The 20,355-nt window shown below is 35.8% G+C and overlaps 1 protein-coding gene across 1 annotated transcript in view; it reads right to left on the reverse strand.

Moving 5' to 3' along the window:
- The window catches only part of Psmd14 (proteasome 26S subunit, non-ATPase 14), a 109,962-nt gene extending 91,688 nt beyond the window's left edge, over nucleotides 1-18,274 (reverse strand). Inside the window, exons 1-3 of the mRNA XM_076866311.2 lie at nucleotides 18,060-18,274; nucleotides 10,339-10,467; nucleotides 7,008-7,059 (exon numbers count right to left, since the gene is read on the reverse strand). Coding sequence (XP_076722426.1) covers nucleotides 7,008-7,055 — 48 coding nt within the window. The 5' untranslated portion in view covers nucleotides 7,056-7,059; nucleotides 10,339-10,467; nucleotides 18,060-18,274. The remainder of the gene's footprint in view (nucleotides 1-7,007; nucleotides 7,060-10,338; nucleotides 10,468-18,059) is intronic.
- Nucleotides 18,275-20,355: the final 2,081 nt, after the last annotated feature.

Consider the following 20,355-nt stretch of genomic DNA (forward strand, 5'->3'; position numbering starts at 1 on the left):
TAGAGATTAGTGCTCTGATGTACATGTGGTAAAAATGTGCTCCCATTCTGTAGGCTCTCTCTTAAACTCACTGATTCAAGTTTGGCCTTTTAATGTTCTTCCAGAGTTTTTGTGTATTCTGCACATTCTATAATTTTCCCCTTTATTGGATTCTGTGTACTCAAGATTATACACACTATCTTCCAGGACTGAAGTTCTGTTTTCTATGCACTATGTAGTCCAATCTATTAGTGATGAATTTTTAATTTAATTATTTCTTTGATTTCTAGGAGTTCTGCTTGGTGTCTTTTCATTGTTTCTATTTCTTTATTAAAGGAGTCTTTCATCATCTCCTGTATTTTTCTCTCTTAATTCCTTCCTTATATCTTTTTTTAGTTCATCAAACCTTAATCATATTTTTATAATCCTTCTCTGGGATTTTGTCCACATCATTATCAGTAGGATCTTTATTATGGAATTGTGAATTTTGAAATTGTTTCTTCATGATTTGGGAGGTCTTAGACTTGAGAATCAATTGGGATGAATTTCTTACCTCTTTTCTATACGTGTCATTTTGTGGGTACTTATATTTTTAGAACTTCTCTTTATGTTATGTTCATAGAAGCTAAGTGGTTCAACCTGAGGTCCCCCTCTATTCCTCCTTGGGTCCTTGTTTTAGATTTGGAACTTTTGTCTCCTTGAGTATTTGATTTGGAGAACTTTAGGGCTCAAGTGAAACAGTTGTGTATGCAGTGAGATTTACTGTTGCTTGGTTGAGATGTATTTCCTAGCTCCAGGATTTGTACTCTGTGATTATGAAGTGTCCCAATTTCTTTTGGCCACACTTACTGGGGAAGCTGGAGTGGTCCTAATGTCAGCAACAGATGTACAACTTCATGATAAATTTCCAGTGTCTACTTGGACAGCTATGAAACTATGTGCCACCTATTGCAGAAGTTGTGGGGTCAGCATTTAACAATAGTACCAACAATTTAAAAAACAAAACACCATTAACTAGAAAAAAAAAGAGGAGTAGTTTCATGAGAGTGAATGGAGGTAAGGAAGTAGTGTATGAGTTTAAGTTATTGCAAGATACCTAGAAATAAATAGGAAAAAAAAAATTTAATGAAAGTGTGGAAAGCAGGCTGTGCTGAGTTACTCCATGATATGTATAAAACAGTTTTCAGACTGTGCCTAAACTTTTGTTACTACATTTTGCAAAGCACTAGTTTGCTTTAAGTCACTCCATTTTGAGTTTAAGGACTGAGGTGGAATTATTCCACACCTTGTTTATATAAGAAAATCACCACCATCTGCCAGAAACAACTGCAAGGTATGAACTGATAAATCACCATGCTAGTAAGAATGATCACCCACTTATCAAATTAATCAGAAGCACATGGATACATGGGCATATCAAACTCATATAGGAAAAACCAGATCCATCAAATGATGCAATCCCTTGGGACCCATAAAAGGAGAGGCATACCAAGACTAGACATAGCAGCATATTGACCCCATCACCTGGTCACTCATCACAAGTCTTGTCCAGAAAAATCCCTATAGCAAGAAACCTCTAAATTTCTGTCCTTGATCATTTGCAAAGTGTGGTTACTCTTGCATGTAACAATCATCAAGGTCCCACTCTAAGCTAACACTGTAAAACTGTCCAAGATCTAAACCTTGGACTAGAACAATTTCCTTTGCTTTGACAGGTCTATGCCCTGAAGTCCTGAATAAGTTCTTTAGCTGGCTGGTTCATAATCTTATCAGACCACCTATAGTGACTCTGAATCCATACCTACTCTCTTGCTGTTGGCTTAGTTCAGCCTTCTGAACACTTTCTTAGCCTTTCTGTAACCTATATATGTAGTTGTGTAAAGTATGGTGCAGGACTTGTTATAGATATTATAGATTAAGACTAGAATAAAAGAACCTGTGATTGTCAGGCTTATGACTATCAGGTGACCCACAAGTATTCAGTGAACTGCCACTGATGAAAGTGGTGTACCCTGTGAATTTATCATTAGTCAATAAATTCTGACCCTGCGGAAAGACACAAATGTGGTTATAAATTTGTGTTTCTCTCTATCAATGACAGCACTCTTCTGACAAGCAGGGTGCCCTGGAGTTTTATTATTTTAGGCAAGGATCAGTGGAGATAAGCAAGGTTTTATGAGGATAGGACTAGAGGATATGAAAGGATTAACACTGGAAAAGAGACAGGCCACCTCCTTTTCAAAGAAAACCAAGAGACCAGAATGAATACAGACTTTGATTATTTAAGTTCCATTTTATCTTCTGGCCCAATAATAGTGCCCAAATAAAACAATCAAGGCCAAGTAACCTCAAGTACAATGAAATTGTATCAGTATCAACTATGATTATAATGCTGATATTTCTGTATTTTATTAATTCCTCCATTTAAAATAAATGTGACAAATTAGCACAAAGAGAAGATCCCAAATGTCTTCTTACCATATCACTGCGTTATATTAAAGGTATTAAACTAGCTGTGCTTGGTGGTAGTGTTTTTCCACCATGCAGGAGGCTCAATCCCCAATCCTAAAGTCAATCAATCAATCAATGAGCAAGCAAGCACCAAATGAGGACATAAGAAAAATTCAAACAAACTAGACATGGTGATACAAGCCTATAATCTCGGTAACATGGGAGGCTGAGGCAGGAGGAACCCAAGTTCCAAGTTCAAAGCCAGCCTCAGGAAATTAGCAAGGCCCTAAGCAACTTAATGAGACCCTGTCTCTAAATAAAAATTAAAAAGGGCTGAAGATGTAGCTTAGTGGTAAAGTGCCTCTGGGTTCAATCTCTGGTACTTTGGAAAAAAAAAAGAAAGAAAGAAAGAGGGTTGGGGTTGTGGCTTAGTGGCAGAGCGCTTGCGTAAGAAAATTTCAAAAAGATACTGAATGACTTCCACACAAATAATGGAGTCACGACTAAAAGCAAAAGTTTTTGTGGTAAAAATTATCCAATCCTTACTCTGGGTACTGGGCCCAAGACCTCAAAAACCTTTGGAATTTCCTTAATAATGGTATGTTTGTTATGCTAATAACAATGATTCCCTCCGGGCCCTTAGGTGGCTCAGGATGGAGGTGGTTAGTGATTTAAAGGCCTGAAACAGATCCAATTTCTTAGGAGAGAAAAAAAATCTGGATACTGACCTCCTTCACAGTCAATGATTTAATCAGCCCTGCCCATGTAATTAGGTCCCAATAAAAACTTTGAATACTAAGCTGGGCATGGTGGTGCACACCTGTAATCCTAGTGGCTTGGGAGGCTGAGGCAGGAGGTTTGCAAGTTCAAAGCCAACCTTATCAAAACCAGGGGCTAGGCAACTGAGTGAGACCCAGTCTCTAAATAAAATACAAACTAGGGCTGAGAATGCCCTTCAGTGGTCGGATGCCACCCATCCCCCTCCCCCCCAGTTCAATCCTTGGTACAAAACCAAAAAAACTTTGGATACTAAGGCTCCACAAAAGCAGGTGGTGCTGGGCTGGGGATGTGGCTCAAGCGGTAGCGCGCTCGCCTGGCATGCGTGCGGCCCGGGTTCGATCCTCAGCACCACATACAAACAAAGATGTGCCTGCCGAAAAACTAAAAAATAAATATTAAAAAAAAAAAATTCTCTCTCTCTCTCTCCACTCTCTCTTAAAAAAAAAAAAAAAAAAAAAAAAAAAAAAGCAGGTGGTGCTTCCTGACTAGTGAACACATCCATGTTTAGAGAGGGCAACAGACTCTGAGAACAGAAAGAAAAGGCAGAGAAGCTCTGCATTTCCCCCCAGACCTTCTGGGTTTTGGATCTTTTATATTTGGCTGAAACTGTAATCATAAGCACAGCACTTTATTTTAGTTCTTGATCATCAAAAGAGTAGGAGAGGGTTCACCTACAAATTTATAGCCTGTTAGTCAAAACTGTGGATGGCATGAAGACATCTCAAATGCTGCTGGTATCTGAGGTAAGGGCAATTTTGTGGAGGACGAAATCTTTAATTTGCAAAGCCTAATGTTATCTCCTGATTACCTGGAGAACTATACTGCAGAATTCCCAAATGACATGAAACAAATGTTTTTAAGCTTATCAAGTAGTGACTGTAGCAACTATTATTATTAAAAAAAAAACAGCCTTGTACATTTCACTCCTCAAACTTAGGTTATTCATACAGATAATGATTCCATTTACTCACATAATGTACATGCATCTTGTATGCATCTTGTACTTTCATCAAGGAAATAATTCCTGAAATGGTACAAAAGGCTATTCAACTCTCTTACAGTTAAATAACCACAAGGAACTCTCAAAGAAATCATATGAGGCCCTTACCTATTCTATCTTGTCCCATGTTTTAATGGGGCCACCTAAAGAGTCAGGCATGATGGTTGAATAACTGACTGGTGAACACATGGATGTTCAGAGAGTGCAACAGACCCTTATAAAAGGAAAAGGCAGAGAAGCTCTGCATTTCCCCCCAACATCTTCCATGTTCTGGATCTTTTTTATTTGGCTGAAACTGTAATCATAAGCACAGCACCTTCTTTGAGTTCTGTAAGCTGATTACCGAAAGAATAGAGAAGAGTGGGGGAGTATCAAAACTACTAAGGAGGCATGGGCAACACAGTGTAAGACACTGTCTCCAAATATAAAAAAAGAGGACAACAATGGGAAAGGGAAATACCTGCAAATTTAGCAACTAACTTAATCCCATTTTTATTTTCCTGGTATTGGAGATTAAACCTAGGGCCTTGTGCATGCTAAGCAAGTGCCATACCACTGAGCTACATACACCCCCAGCTCTTCACTTGTTTCTAATGTTTTTGCTGTTGTTGCTATTATCTTTTGGTACTGGAGATTGAACCCAGGGGCACTTAAACACTGAACTATATCCCTGACCCTTTTTATTTTTTATTTTGAGACAGGGTCTCATTAAGTTGCTTAAGGCCTCTCCAAGTTGCTGAGGATGGTCTTGAACTTGCAATCCTCCTGCCTCAGCCTCCCAATTCGCTAGGATTACAGGTGTGGGAGACTCTGACAGGCAACTTGTTCCTACGTGTGACAGTTTTACCTTTTCCTTTAAATGGCAAGACAATAACATTGCCCACTGATTTTTGAAGAGTTAGAGCAACCTGTGTCTCCTTTTCTACTACAATTGTTTGTTACACTTTACCTAATGGAAAAAAAAAAAAAAAAAGCTATTAGTAATTCAAAGATCTTTGAGTTCTTAAGAGCTAGGGGGTCTATGATAGAGCATTATGAAGCCTGTGATCAATCACCATCACCAAAATAAAATAAAGATCTTTGACTTATTAACAATATACTTAATATTTCGTTTCTGTTTATTCAAAAACAATACACTTAACATTTCATGTTACAGAAGTAAAACTATTTGTCAAGTTAGTCCTACAAGAGTAAAATCAAATTTTAGGGAAAAAATTGATTATCTATTTTTGATAAGGGAGATACCACAAATATAAGAATTCCACAAATTATTCTTTTGAGAGCTTGTCATCTAATTGGGGAGATGAAATACATACATGAAATGACAGATTCTTAAGCAACATATTTGTAAGTTTCAATAAGAATACAAACTAAGGATTATAAGGGCTAATTAAAATAATCAGAAACTGATAAAAACTTATGGAACAACCATTTCGTTTTCCATTTAATAACAAAGATTTGCAATGGTCATCCAGTTACAATATCACTTAATCTGTAGCCATTACTTCATGTCCAGGATTTTCCAGCATACATTTATAATTTATTGCATTTAATACTTAAGGAAAGTTATTTGGTTATTTAAATATGCTGCATCTTCTGTTAAGAATTTTTCTAAAAGCATTGTCTTTATCTATAATTTGAAGGTAAATTTGCAGTATCTACATGCCACTTCAGCTCATGTCTGACATTTTTATGTGCCAAAGAATGGGTTACAAAAATGAAGACTCATGAAGAAATTGGCTGACAGCAAAAAAAAAAAAAAAAGGGGGGGGGGAATATTTAAACTAACAAAAGTAAACAATATAACTGAAGTCTATTCAAGCACAGAATATAGACTCACAAAAAGATTTCGTCTTTCTAAAGATGAAAGATGACCAGACCTAATCAAAGATTCTGTACAAGTGATTCTAAAACAGAAAATTTCATTAAGTCTCAAATAAAATTGTTTCTTACAGTAAATATACCTCACTTGGAATGAAGGAAGACAAAGTCATCAATTAGTGATACAGAAAGGAGAGAAAGTTGGTAACTAAAAGGACTATAACGTTATGTTATAAACATTTCTAACATTTGGTCATAAAACCATAATTACTTAAAAGTCTCAGAAAAGGAACAATACTATCATTTTTTCTGTCAATTAACATTAGGGAAATGGAAGAGCAGAAAGATAATCAGAACTTAAACTAGGAAAGTCTTCTTTAACTAAGGACAGAATATCCTGAGATAGAAATCTATCTACAGGCCATTTTCCTAATAGTATGGAACAAAATAGATGATCATATAAAAACTTACTTGATGAAATGTAAAAGAAATCATATATATATATGAAATTTAAAGGAAAAAAGAGATATTACTCATCAATTCATCTAGGTATAATAAGGAACAGCAGGAATTTTTCAGTGTTAAGACTCTGCATACAAACAGTCTATGGGTCAATTGTCTAGTACTGGTAGTATACCATGTTCACTTTTTCATGTGTCACATCTAAAGTTTACAATGTAAATTTGGAAATAAGATGTTTTGAGTTCTTTTTTACTAAAAGGCAAATTTATAATCTCACATATCCCTAAATTTTAAACAAAACAGAGAAAATTCTTATTCCCAGGAGAAAATTACACTAAATGAGTAAAAAAGTTTCCCACTTGTTATAGTGTTGCAATACAGCAGCCACTAATAAGGTAATCTTACCATTAAGTTACCTCTTGAGTGATTGTCTTTAAAGTAGTTTCTTTCCCTTTGAATAACTACAGAAAAGCTTATAGTTTACACACAAAGAAATCAAATTCTGTATACTAACCTGGCCCAGTCCAGGCATACCTCCTCCAAGTCTAAGAAGTCTGTCCATATTTCTAGAAAACAGAAACAAAGGAAAACGTTTCTAAGCACAAAAGTGTTTGCTCAATTGCTATCTATATAATTCACCTTCAGTCACTCAGTATGTCAAAAATATTGGTGGTAATTACAACACAACATCAGACTTCCTGTTAATTAACACCACATATTAATTCAAGAAGCTGTCTTCCATGCTAATTAACAGACCTTATTTCACTGCTTTGGTTTTGGGTTATCCCCAGTTTTAAAGACAAGCAATCTTAGCATACTTTCAAAACTTTGCTATCATTAAGTTAATTATATTTTCTTATTGTTATCTAATAAAGTACCTGAAGGAGGAAAAAGTGCCTGAAATGCTTATCATATGTATGATTGAATTTCCTTCAATTTGTCCAGAGTGTACAAATAAAAATCTTCACTTTTAAATTAAATTTTAACATCCTCATTAGTAAGTTCTGTGCTAATTAACTTACAGCTTGTCAGTTATCATCAAAACTACATGTGAAAGACATTGTGAGCAGATTATGGATCTCTGAATTAGCATCAAAGGCTTTTTAAAATGAACTCATTATACTAAAAGAAATACTAAAGAGTAAACATTAAGTGCATTAAGATAGTGTTCTAGAACCTAAATAGATATTTTCTGTTATTTCAAATGTTGTAGTGATGTACATCTTTTTCACTAAGGAAATCCAGCTGCTGAATTCAAAGTTAATTGATACAAAGAATATTAATTTTGAAATATCAATCTGACTTATTTCCAATGTTTAGAATATAGAAGATAAGCTTTCTCAAGTCTATACTTGAAAAATTAACAGAAGAAATAAAGAAACTGCAAGTGTTATCCAATGTCGAATACACAAATAGAAGTCATTATTATTATTATTTTTATTTAATTATTTTTTTGGTTGTAGAGTCTTTTTGAAAACTCTATAAGAAAAACACCTTTGGAAGAAAATAATTTTACTGATAGCTACACTGCTGAATCAAGATTTACTGCTGGGGCTCGGGATGTAGCTCAAGTGGTAGTGCGCTCACCTGGCATGTGTGAGGCACTGGGTTCGATCCTCAGCACCACATAAAAAATAAAATAAAATAAAGATATTGTGTCCACCTAAAACTAAAAAATAGATACTAAAAAAAAAAGGATTTACTACTGATTTTTCATAGTTATTTAATAGCTATGGTGTATCTGCATAAACTTGGCCTAAATAACATTTTATTACAGTAACTAATTTCCATCATTTATACATCTTCTTTTTTCAAATTATTTTTTAAAAGGCCTTGGAGCTGGGCACAGTGGTGTACACCTCTAATCTGAGCAGCTAGTAGGCTGAGACAGGAGGATTGTGAGTTCAAAGCCAGCCTCAGCAACTTAGCAAAGTCCCAAGCAACTTAGCAAGACCCTTTCTCTAAATTAAAAAAAAAAAAAAAGGTTAAACAGCCCAGGCTCAACCCCTGGTATACAAAAAAAAAAAAAAAAGGAGACCTAGATTTAATTTTCAGGCCTGCAAAAAAAAAAAAAAAAAAAAAAAAAAAAAAATATATTTTTTTAAAGACAAAAATTAGTAGTAGTACAATAAGTTCTTAGAAAAAGAAAATAAAGAATTTTTCTGCTTGAAAACTGCTATAATGGGTTAAAATTCCTTTTCTTCTTAAGTGTTTGCTTTATAAAATGGTCTTACTATAAATTATACTTCAAATTAAGTGCTAAGGGATTAGTCATTTTTCCATGTTCTATTAGTTGGAACTACCATATAAACTAAAACTCAATAATGTACTTATGATCTTTATATTTCCACCTAATCATGTTTGTTGAATAGTAACAATTTAATTTTGCTAATTTAACAATGATAATATTGCAAACTTTGTTCATAAATTCCACACATAGAAAGGTTCACAAATGGTACAACCCTGGACTCTTTACAAAATATATACACTCACATAACTATTATCTAGATAAAGAAACAGAACATTACCAAACTTCAGAAATGTTTCTCAAGCCCCCTTCCAGTCTTTATCACTCTGCAAAGGTAGGATTCCAACTTCAGCAGATTAGTTCAACACAGATTACTTCTCATTTTTTTGTTTAAGTTTTGTTTTTTTAATATTTTTTAAAGTTGTAGGTGGACACAATACTTTTGTTTATTTATATGTGGTGTTGAGGATAGAACCCAGGGCCTCACACATGCGAGGCAAGTGCTCTACCACTGAGCCAAAACCCCCGTCCCTAGTTCTCTTGTTTTTAATTTCACATAACCGGAATCATATATACTTTTGTGTCTGGCTTGTTCCATTGAGCATGTTTGTGAGATTCAGAACAGATAAATTCATTTTCAAAACTGAAAAGTCAAGAAAACTTGATAGTCGAGACAAAATTTCCTCTTTATAACTTTAATTTGTCCCCCCAATAACATTTACCAATAAAATCTCCATTAAATTCTCATTAAAATTCCTCAATTCAAATATAGCATTCAATTCATAGCACTTTTGTGTTTGTGTGTGTATAGTACTATGGATTGAACCCAGGGCAACGTCACAGGTGTAGGCAAACACTCAGCAACAGCTCCAGCCCTTTTTATAAAATTTTACTTTGAGATAGGGTCTCACTAAGTTGCCCAAGATGGGCTTGAACTTGGGATCCTCCTGCCTCAGGCTCCAGAGTAGCTGAGATTACAGGAATGTGCCACCATACTAAACAATGTGTAGCACTTTTGAAAGCCTGCAGACAAGAAAAAAAAATTCTGCATATTTTAAAATATGAAAAACATTTTCTCTAGAATATATTACCAAAGAAGAAGGAAATTCTTTTGGATTATTTCAAGTTTATAAAATTAAAGAACTACTGGAAAGAAAAATACAATGAACTTTAGAATAAATATATTCAATATAGGCCAAAGTTGATTCCCAGATGTGTTCAGTTTGTCTATTCCTCCTATGTTGTTTCTGAAGACTTTACACAGACTCCAGATGCTATGAATAGAAATGAGCCATGTGGGGAGCAGAGGGAAAGAAAATCTGGCAGGTCAAATTTGTGTTTTGAGAAAAATTAGATGTCTCAACAAACAAGAAAAAAAATCAGCATATTAAAACATTTAAGGGAGGATGACCATATTTAATAAAAATATGAACATCTGGAAATGAAACATATTGATCAATATTTCAAATAATACTACTTTTTAAAATCTGATTATCTATCACATATTCATAATTTAATGTCAGGTAAAAATAACACATTTTCATAGTATTTATCATATCCTGCAATACTTAAAAGAAAATACATTCTTAAACCTCACCTGTTCAGTAACTATAACTCTTAAGGTGTTAAGCTATAATTTCTTAGGTTTGACAAATTTCTTCTTAATTCAAACTCTTGCTAATTCTGGCAGGTATAATTTTTCCCAAGTATTTATTTTCTTTCTCTCCTAAAAAAAGAAAAGAAGATACAATTATTTTGAGAATTAAGGAGGATATTTTTATACCAAAATCTTTTAAAGAAGCAAAATTCCTAAAAATGAAATGAAAATAATTTATTCCCCTTGTGCTAGGCACAGAACCCAGGGCCTCATGCATGCTGAGCAAGCATTCAACATTAAGTTATATCCCCAGCCCTAAAATTGTTTAATCATCACTTCCTGAGAGCATGGAATGATTCATTATCCCAAGCAGCTACAGAGCACAGTGATTAACCCTGCATCCAAATTGTTTGTATATTTCATTTTGGTGTATTAACTTTAGGAACTGACATTTTATGGCTTTTAGTCTTTCTGGCGGTCTTTCAAAGAACAAAATTTATATTTTTAAACAGAACAAAATTAATTCGATCATGCAATTAACATGTTAATTACACACTACAAATCTATGATGTATTATGGGAACTTAGTGATGTCATTTTTCTTATACTTTGAAAATTTGCTATTCAGCATTCTTGGAATTCATTCACTATTTAATTATTCATGACCATGCCCAAAAAGTTTAAAATAAAGAGAAAATGAAATAGTAAGAACTATATAAAATAAGGCAACAGTGAAACAAATTATAGCACTGAATCATCCTTTAGTTCTGCTTGCCCAAACCATTGATTCATCTTTTTTAAAAAAATGAAAGACTAAAGACACCATTTTGTAATCTTTTAGGTTTCACTGAACACAGCTGAGAATTTAAAATTTTTCATTTTCCACCCATAATGGCAATGGGAAGAGAATTAACAGAGAAAAAGGTTCATAATTATTAAAGAAACACAAACTGAAGGCAAAGAAACAGCTTAAAAGCACTCAAGTTTCCACTAATGACAATAAAATGAATGGTGGGGCTAGGATTGTGGCTCAGTGATAGAGCGCTCACCTAGCACAGGCAGGACCTGGGTTCGATCCTCAGCACCACATAAAAATAAAGGCATTGTGTTGTGTCCATCTACACCTAAAAAGTAAATATTTTAAAAAATAAAATGGATGGTAGTGGTGATGGTGGTTATGGATGGTGACAATTCAACAATGCAAACACACTTATTGCCACAAAATTGTACAAAAAATAATTAACGTGATAAATTTTATGTGATGTATATTTCATACCCCACACCGTAGCACACACACAAAGTAAAGCAAGTGTAAGAAGAAAAACCAGAAGTACTGACATTCCAGTACTGACATTCCAGTACTTCTTTGTTGTTAAGAACTGTCTTGCATAATTACAGGATGATTGGTAGCATCATTGGCTCTCTACACACTATATGACAGTAGTGACCACACAGTCATGATAATCAAAAATATCTCCAAAAAACCAAACATGAAGGCACAGCCTATAAGCCAGAGACACGGAGGCTTAGGCAGGAGGACTGTAAATTTAAGGCCAGCCTGGACAAGTTAGCAAAAATCTGTCTCAAAATTAAAATTAGAAAGGTCCAGGGATATAGTTCAGCAGTAAAGTGCCATGGGTTCAATCCCAAATACTATTAAAAAAAAAAAAAAAAAGTATCCAAATATTACCAAACCACTCTCAATCAAGAATCAAGGATGTAAAGCTCAAACGGCATGCATCTTAAGAAGGCAATATCCTAGATAAATTTTCTCAAACTTAAGAACCAAAAAAGTGCTGGAACAATTTGAGAGTTCTTTCAAAAGTTAAAACACAGAGTTATCATATGACAGACCAATTCCACTCCTAGGAATATATACCCCAAAGAACTGAAAATAGGTCCTTAAAACAAGTACAGGTACATGTGTGTTTATAGCAATACTATTCTAAATAGCCAAAAGGTGGAAACAGGGCTGGGGATGTAAAGTCAGAAGTATAGTATTTACTGGCATGCTCAAGATCTTTGGTTAGGTTCCCAACACAGAAGGGAAAAAAGATGCTTATAATCCAAATGTGCACCAAAGGACCAATGGAAAGCAAATTCTACTACATACATACAATAGAATACATGGAATATTATTCCACTATAGAAAGGAATGAAATACCAATCAATACATGTTACAACTTGTTACAACAAGTTTAACATTCTGCTGTGTGTAAAAAGACAGGCATAAAAGGTCATTTATCATGTAATCCCACTTACATAAAATATTCAATAAATCCACAGAGACAAAACGCAGAATGGTGGTTTTAGGAGAAAAGAGGAAAATGGAGAAACTACTTAATGGATACAGAATTTTATCAGGAATGATAGAAGTGTTCTGAAACTAAATTGAGGTTGTAATTGTACAACATGGTGAATGAACTAAATGATACTAAACTACTCACTTTAAAATAGTTAATCTTATGTGAATTTCCCCTCAAAAATAGATTTCTAAGAACATAAAAGAAAAAAATAACAGTCTTATCTAGTCAGTCATCCAACAAGGAGTTCACAACATACTATTTTGCAGTAAGCCCCTGTTTTGCTAAAAAGACAGGTAATGTATTCAGTGGTCTTTTGTCATTCTGCCAGTTTATGCATGGACAAACGCTGAAGTGTACACAAAGGTGAATAAATAAGAAATAATGTAGAAAAAAAAAGTCACTGGACTAATTCTATCTGGTGTTTATAAATCTAAAAAAAAAAAATGTTGCAGTTACAGAGCAAAGATGATGGCTATTCTCTACTGAACAACCTTATGAGTTGTCTAGAGGTGGTGGATAGTAGTGATGATGGTGGTTATGGATGGTGGCAATTCAACAATGCAAACACACTTATTGCCACCAAACTGTACAAAAAATAATTAACATGGTAAATTTTATGTGGTGTATATTTCATACCCCCCACCCTAGCACACACACAAAGTAAAGCAAGTGTAAGAAGAAAAACCAGAATTAATAAGCTAAGGGCTACCAGAGATGTATATGAACTTTTGTGGGGTTTTTTTGGTAGTGTTGGGGATTAAACCCAAGGCATACACATGCAAGCAATCACATGCTAGGCAATCACACTAGCACTGAGCAGTTACTCTAAACACTAGAGATGTATCTGAACACAGAACTGATCTTTACCAGACAGCTATGTTCCAGGTTTTATACATAATGACTGATGAGCAGTTAATTACATTCAAAGAATGTTGCCTTCAGATATACATATACCTTCAAAATCAGGAAAATAGCCAGGCGTGGTAGCACACACCTGAAATCCCAGTGGCTCGGAGGCTGAGACAGGAGGATCCTGAGTTCAAAGCCAACCTCAGCAATGGCAAGGCACTAAGCAACTCAATGAGTCCCTGTCTCTAAATAAAGTACAAAAAAGGGCTGGGGATGTGGCTCAGTGGTCAAGTACCCCTGAGTTCAATCCTAGGTACCAAAAATACAAAAAAAAAAAAAAAAAAAACACAAAAAAACAGAATAAACATTTGTATTTGCTGTGTGTAATTTTATTAACATTTCTAATATAATTGTTTTTCACCATCCCCTTATCTTCCTTTCTGCATTTTTGTAAAATGATCTAAAGATGCAAAAAACTAAAAAAGTTCCAATGGACCCAAATGGGAAATGGTAATGACTATTTTCCCTGGAGCTATGACTCTGCAATTAAGAATGCCAGGATTCAAATACTGGCTATACAGCACAATTCACAATAGCAAGACTGTGGAACCAACCTAGATGCCCTTCAATAGACGAATGGATTAAAAAAATGTGGCATTTATACACAATGGAGTATTACTCTGCATTAAAAAATGACAAAATCATAGAATTTGCAGGGAAATGGATGGCATTAGAGCAGATTATGCTAAGTGAAGCTAGCCAATCCCTTAAAAAGAAATGCCAAATGTCTTCTTTGATATAAGGAGAGTAACTAAGAACAGAGTAGGGACGAAGAGCATGAGAAGAAGATTAACATTAACAGGGATGAGAGGTGGGAGGGAAAGGGAGAGAGAAGGGAAATTGCATGGAAATGGAAGGAGACCCTCAGGGGTACACAAAATTACATACAAGAGGAAGTGAGGGGAAAGGGGGAAAAATATAAGGGAGAGAAATGAATTACAGTAGAGGGGGTAGAGAGAGAAGAGGGGAGGGGAGGGGGGAGGGGGGATAGTAGAGGATAGGAAAGGCAGCAGAATACAACAGACACTAGTATGGCAATATGTAAATCAATGGATGTGCAACTGATGTGATTCTGCAATCTGTATACGGGGTAAAAATGGGAATTCATATCCCACTTGAATCAAAGTGTGAAATATGATATATCAAGAACTATGTAATGTTTTGAACGACCAACAATAATTGAATAATTTTGAACGACCAAAATTAATTAAAAAAAATACTGGCTATAATACTTATTAGCTCTGTTCATCTTTCTCAGCCTCAGTTCTCTCATCTACAAAAGGGAAATAAATACAGTATCTTGTACAGTTGTTTAGAAGATTAAAGAAGACAATGGACTTAGAAAAATTTTTAACAAAATCTCTGACAAAAAAAAGTACACAGTGAATATTAGCTTGCTATCATTAGCACCACCAGTATGCAATAAACTTAGGTACCAGTAAAGACCCACCTTCCTCACAAAGTTTACCATTAATGGGTTTCAAAACACATGGCATGTTTCATAGTACTAAATTAATCATATTGGAAACAACAACTCGCATTTTGCAGAATTTAGCAAAGACATTCACAAAGTGTTACACCACAACCTAAAACAGAACATTTTTATTTTTTTATACATAAAAACAATATAAAAGTATAGATTTTTACACCTATCAAAAGCTGAGGACTTAGGCTGGGGACACAGCTCAGTAATAGAGTACCTGGGGTACAAGAGGCTTAGGGTTTGATCCCCAGCACCACCAAAAGATCACTCATAATAGGATGAACTTTATTTAAAATATTAAGACTATAGGAAAAAGTATTTATACTTAATATAACATCATATATACAGTTATGTTTAGACTCCTAATTGGCAAAAATAAGTACTACTACTTTCAAATGTTGATGACTCCTCACTTTTTCTTAATCTCTCAAGTTAATATCTAATAGAACTTAATATTGTTCAATCATGTACACACTAGATTTAAAATAAATTATTTAAATATTTATAGATAATTAATGGAATCATGGATAACTCTAAAAAGCAAATCCTTCAAAATTACATTAATTTGGATTTTTTAACTTTTCAAATTTTTTTACCAGGGATACTAGTATCTCAAAAGTGTATAATACAAAATCATGATATCCTTACCTATTCAGGCTTATCACTGTTTCCTAATTCATTGTTCATTTTTCACTCCCCAATCCATTCTGCAGTTAAATACTATTACTTCTCCTGACTAATGTTAAATCCTTTTCAAACTACCCCATATTTATGATCTCACTGTATTTCTAATTCCTCTGTTCTGATTTGTAAAAAGTAATTACAAACTTTTTTCTCACTCTTGACATTTTTTAATAGAAAAATTAGAAAGAGTTAACATTAAACTTAATTATATAAATAGGATTTGGAAAGCAAGATTATTCCCCAGTTTAGAAGAATCAGGATAGAATTAAAATATCTAAGTGTCTAATTACAGCATTCAAGTAAAACATTTATTGAGTACTAGCTTGTGCACCCAAGAAATTTAGTGGCTTGTGTTGAAAGAATTTATCATTGATGATCGCTTACATTATAAAAATATTTAAAGTAAAGAGAGCAGTGTAGAGTAATAAAGGCTCTGGAACCACTCAACCTATAGTGGAATGCAGGCTTCACCACCTACTCACTATATTGTGGGATCAATTTCCTTTCTCTAGATTCTAGATCTCACCTATAAAACACCTTGCAAGTTCATTGTCAGATTAAATCCAAAGTCATCTAATATACTGCCTGGAACATTTCTACAGACCCAATAAATGTTGCTGTTATTTTTATTATCTTAAAACTGGAAGAGATTATTCAATTCAATTCACTTGTTTTACAAATGAGGACACCAATATAACATAAAGCAGAATATAAAATGTCAAATGTGCCCAACCAGGTGGCACAGGCCTGTAATACCAGTGGCTTGGGAGGCAGAGGCATTAGAAGCCACCCTCAGCAACTTAGGGAGGCCCTAAGAAACTCAGTAAGATCCTATCTCTAAATAATATACAAAAAAGGGCTAGAGATGTGACTCAGAAGTTAAGTGCCCCTGGGTTCAATTCATGGTTGCAAATAAAAAAAAAAAAATTAAAAATGTCAAATGAGTGCAACAAAGGTATATGAGAAGTTCATGAGCAAGAATTCACATTGAGTACTCAGGTAAGGCTTTCACAGGTGAACAAGGACTTATGAAAAGAACATTCTTATAAAATTAAAAACCAAAAAAGCACTATTGCTTCTTGTTACTGATTTTCAGACAAGTGGTTCCGAACACAGATATTAAGCAATAAAAATGGGATGAACCCATGTCAGAGGTTCATAAAAAAAAGATCCAGTTTTTCAATTAGAATGGCAATGTAGTATTTACAACACCTTGGAGGGAAAACAAGACTGAAGACTGAAAACTTTCTTCTCTTGGCAAGATTTAATTTTGTTCTGGGATAAATTCAAGACAACAGTTAGGCTTTCCAATAAATATCACTTCACTAAACACAATTGTAGTTAATTCTAGGTCACTATATATCTTAGTCTCTATAAATGCACAATAACCCAAGGGATTTGTTTAAAACATGTAAACTTTTAATGAACTACTTGGTTGCCTTACGTCAAGGGCCACCACAATGTTAATTATCTCCCCTGAAACTGTGATCAGTTTTTTATTTAAACATTATCAGTGTTGGCTTTATTCGCATTAAGTCAGCATCATTAAGAACATACTTTTGTAAACAGTAAAAGCAAAAATCATTTTCACACTAAAACCATAATTTTCTGAGCTAATTTTTCAAGCATTAATGTTTGATTATTTTGATTTCTAGAAATTTTCAATCAGTCATTGGATTTGTATGTAGACTTTCGAAAATTCTACATATTCTTTTGACAGACACCGAGCCGAGTTTCCAAGAAAATTAAGTTCCAAGAAGTAACACACAACTGATTACCGAAAGCAGTAAATGTAATCAATTCACCAACCACTATGCAAAAAGGGCGACATTAAAAAATAGGTTACAGGCACAATAAGAATAACTTTTATTTTGAAGACATTACATCTCCGAGGGTTTCTGGGGTTTGTAGGGAATTTAAAACCTAACATGCAAAGGGAAAGGGTCAAAGTCTACAGAAGGGACAAGTGATAAAGCAAAGTTTTATCCTCTCTCCCTTGCTACCCTGACTGCTTTTAAGTTTTCCAAAGCTGGAGCAACTATCGACACAGCACAAAGAGGTCATAAACAGGGTTGTATCTGCATAGGGAGAAGAGGTTGAAAGCTATGCTGAATTCGGCAAAGCAGAAACGGTTGAAGGAAGGAGACTAAATCCAGACCAGACCCTGCCAGAGACTCCGAGAGGCTGGCGAAGAGTACGAGGGAGCCTGAGATCCTCCCTCAGGGCCCTGGCCTCTGGTGGCAACTTGGCTGGGCAACGTGACTCAGGAAAGCACGGGGCTGACGGCGGCCTAGAGCGGCTGCCTCCCCGGACGTGCCGGGCCTGACTTCTCAGCCTCACCTGAAGGCGGCCGGTGTGGGAGGTCGCGGTCTGGACCCTTGTCTAGCCTTTGCGGTGACGCGGCGGCAGCAACAGTTCAGACTCGGCCCGGCTCTGGCTGCGCGAACCCACGATGAATCAGCCCGATTCCATTCAAAAGAGTCGCCCGGGCCCCTGCCGTGAAGCACTTCCGGGTTCACTACTCTACTTCGGCTTCCGTTCCCCCGACGGCCAATTGGAGATGGCGCGGGAGTCGGTCGGGTGTCCCGGGAGGAGCGCGCCGGGTAGGCGGCTCGGGCTGCGTCTCTTTGTGGGGGGGCGGGGCGGAGCGAAGGGGTGTGCGAGGCGGAATTTGGCTGCTCAGCCACCACGGATATCCTTTTTCTCTCTCGTCCACCTCCGCGTTCCGGTGCTGTGGCCGGGATCTGGGAACTGGAGCATACAGCCTGGCTTGGAAATGGAGCTGTTAGTATTTGGAGTCCAGAATGCCTTCCGTCTCGGTTAACCGCTTTCAAAAACGGAGAGCTTCACTTGGACTACACTTGTTGACCAGGGAAGGGGAAAGGGGTGATGGGATCATCCTCTTTCTAGTAGTACAGTTTACCCACTCCCCCACCCCCACCCCAGCTGGTCTTACTAAATTGCTCAAGCTGGCCTCGAACTTGGTATCCTCCTGCCTTATTCTCCCGACACTCCAGGTCTGGATATAGTCTCTGTTTAGGACGCCATGTTTAGCAGTTACCACTGTTTTTCACAAATATGTTCCAGATAACAAACAAGCATGTTTAAGGCATTCCTAAATCAAGAATGGTGATTAATCAAATGGATAGAAGGCTAGGAGAAATGACAGCGTCTAGATAAAAAGCTATTGGGGTTTTTGTTGTTTTGTTTTTTTATTGTTGTTGTTTGGTTGGTTTTGGTACTAGGGACTGAACTCAGGGGCGCTCCACCACTGAGCCAGTCCTATTTTTTCCCCCCAGTCTATTTTGTACTTTTATTTAGAGACAGGGTCTCACTGAGTTGCTTAGCACCTAGCTCTTGCTGAGGCTGGCTTTGAACTCCTGTCTCAGCCTCCTGAGCCTCTGGTTTTGCAGGCGTGCTACACTGTGCCCCGCAAAAGCTGTGTTTTAAATCACACAATTACACAGAATTTCTCCTCTAAGACACTCTACTCATTAATAATAATTTTATTTGGATCCATTTCTTTATTATTTCCCCCCAAACCTGTGCCTACTGGTTACTTTTGTATATTTGGAGGGGAATGGTTAACAGGAATTGAACCCACGGCTCTTTACTACTAAGATACATCTCCAGCCCTCTTTATTTTTTATTTTGAGGCAGGGTCTTTCTAAATTGCTAAGGCTGGCCTTGAACGTCCATCAGCCTCTCCAGTCACTGGGATTACAGTGTGGGTCAAAGCACCCATCTACCACTTTAGTCTTAACTCAGATTTTCTTCCTCTTTTTCTTAGATTACTACTGTATTAATCTCCCTGTTCTCCCCACCTCTGTTCTGTCCCCATTCGATCATTTTCTACCTCTTTGACAAATTTTTTTCTGCTAAACATTATAGTAATCTGTCTTTTCTTAAAATTCCACTGTAGCTCCCTATAACATTCAAATTAAGGTTAAAAACCCCTCCACTTTCTTTAGACACACTTTGCTCCAGTATTTAGCTGTAAAATCAGATTTCATACAAGTTTTGAAAAAAATGACATATTCCCGGAAACCTAGAAGGCAGATATTTTTTAGATGCACATGTAGGGTATGCACATGCCTAGGGCTGTCTGAAAAAAGACCTGAGATGTCCCTAGCTTCTGTGGCTCTTAAAGCAAGAAGTGAAGGCTCAGACTCTAAATTGCAAACTGCTTGACTGACTTTTGAAGATATGCCCCCAACACACATAGTAAGCCCCTAGACAAAAACAAGGAGACCTACTGATTTGAAAATATTTAGGAAAACCTCTGTCCAGTCATTAACTGATCACTAAACTAACTATGCAAAGTATTTTTTTGGTAGTCACAAATAATAAAGAATACAAACTTCTAAAACAAATAATAAAGAATACAAACTTCTAAAACGTGAGTTAAAAAAAGTCACTAAACCAACTACTGTAACAAGTAAGACCACAGCAAACCCTGGGGCGATTTCCAGATCTATCACATTATATTATTTAAAATGTCAAATTTTCAAATTAAGTAAAAGTATGGTACCAAGAAAAAAAATTAATGATAAAGCTATCCCTGAGGAAGCCTACATGTTGGATTTATTAGATTAAGTCTAAATCTGAAAGGAGATGTGGCTGAGGGGTAGAATTC

The sequence above is a fragment of the Callospermophilus lateralis genome, chromosome 9 (assembly GCF_048772815.1).
Source record: "Callospermophilus lateralis isolate mCalLat2 chromosome 9, mCalLat2.hap1, whole genome shotgun sequence".
In the NCBI taxonomy this organism is placed as follows: Eukaryota; Metazoa; Chordata; class Mammalia; order Rodentia; family Sciuridae; genus Callospermophilus; species Callospermophilus lateralis.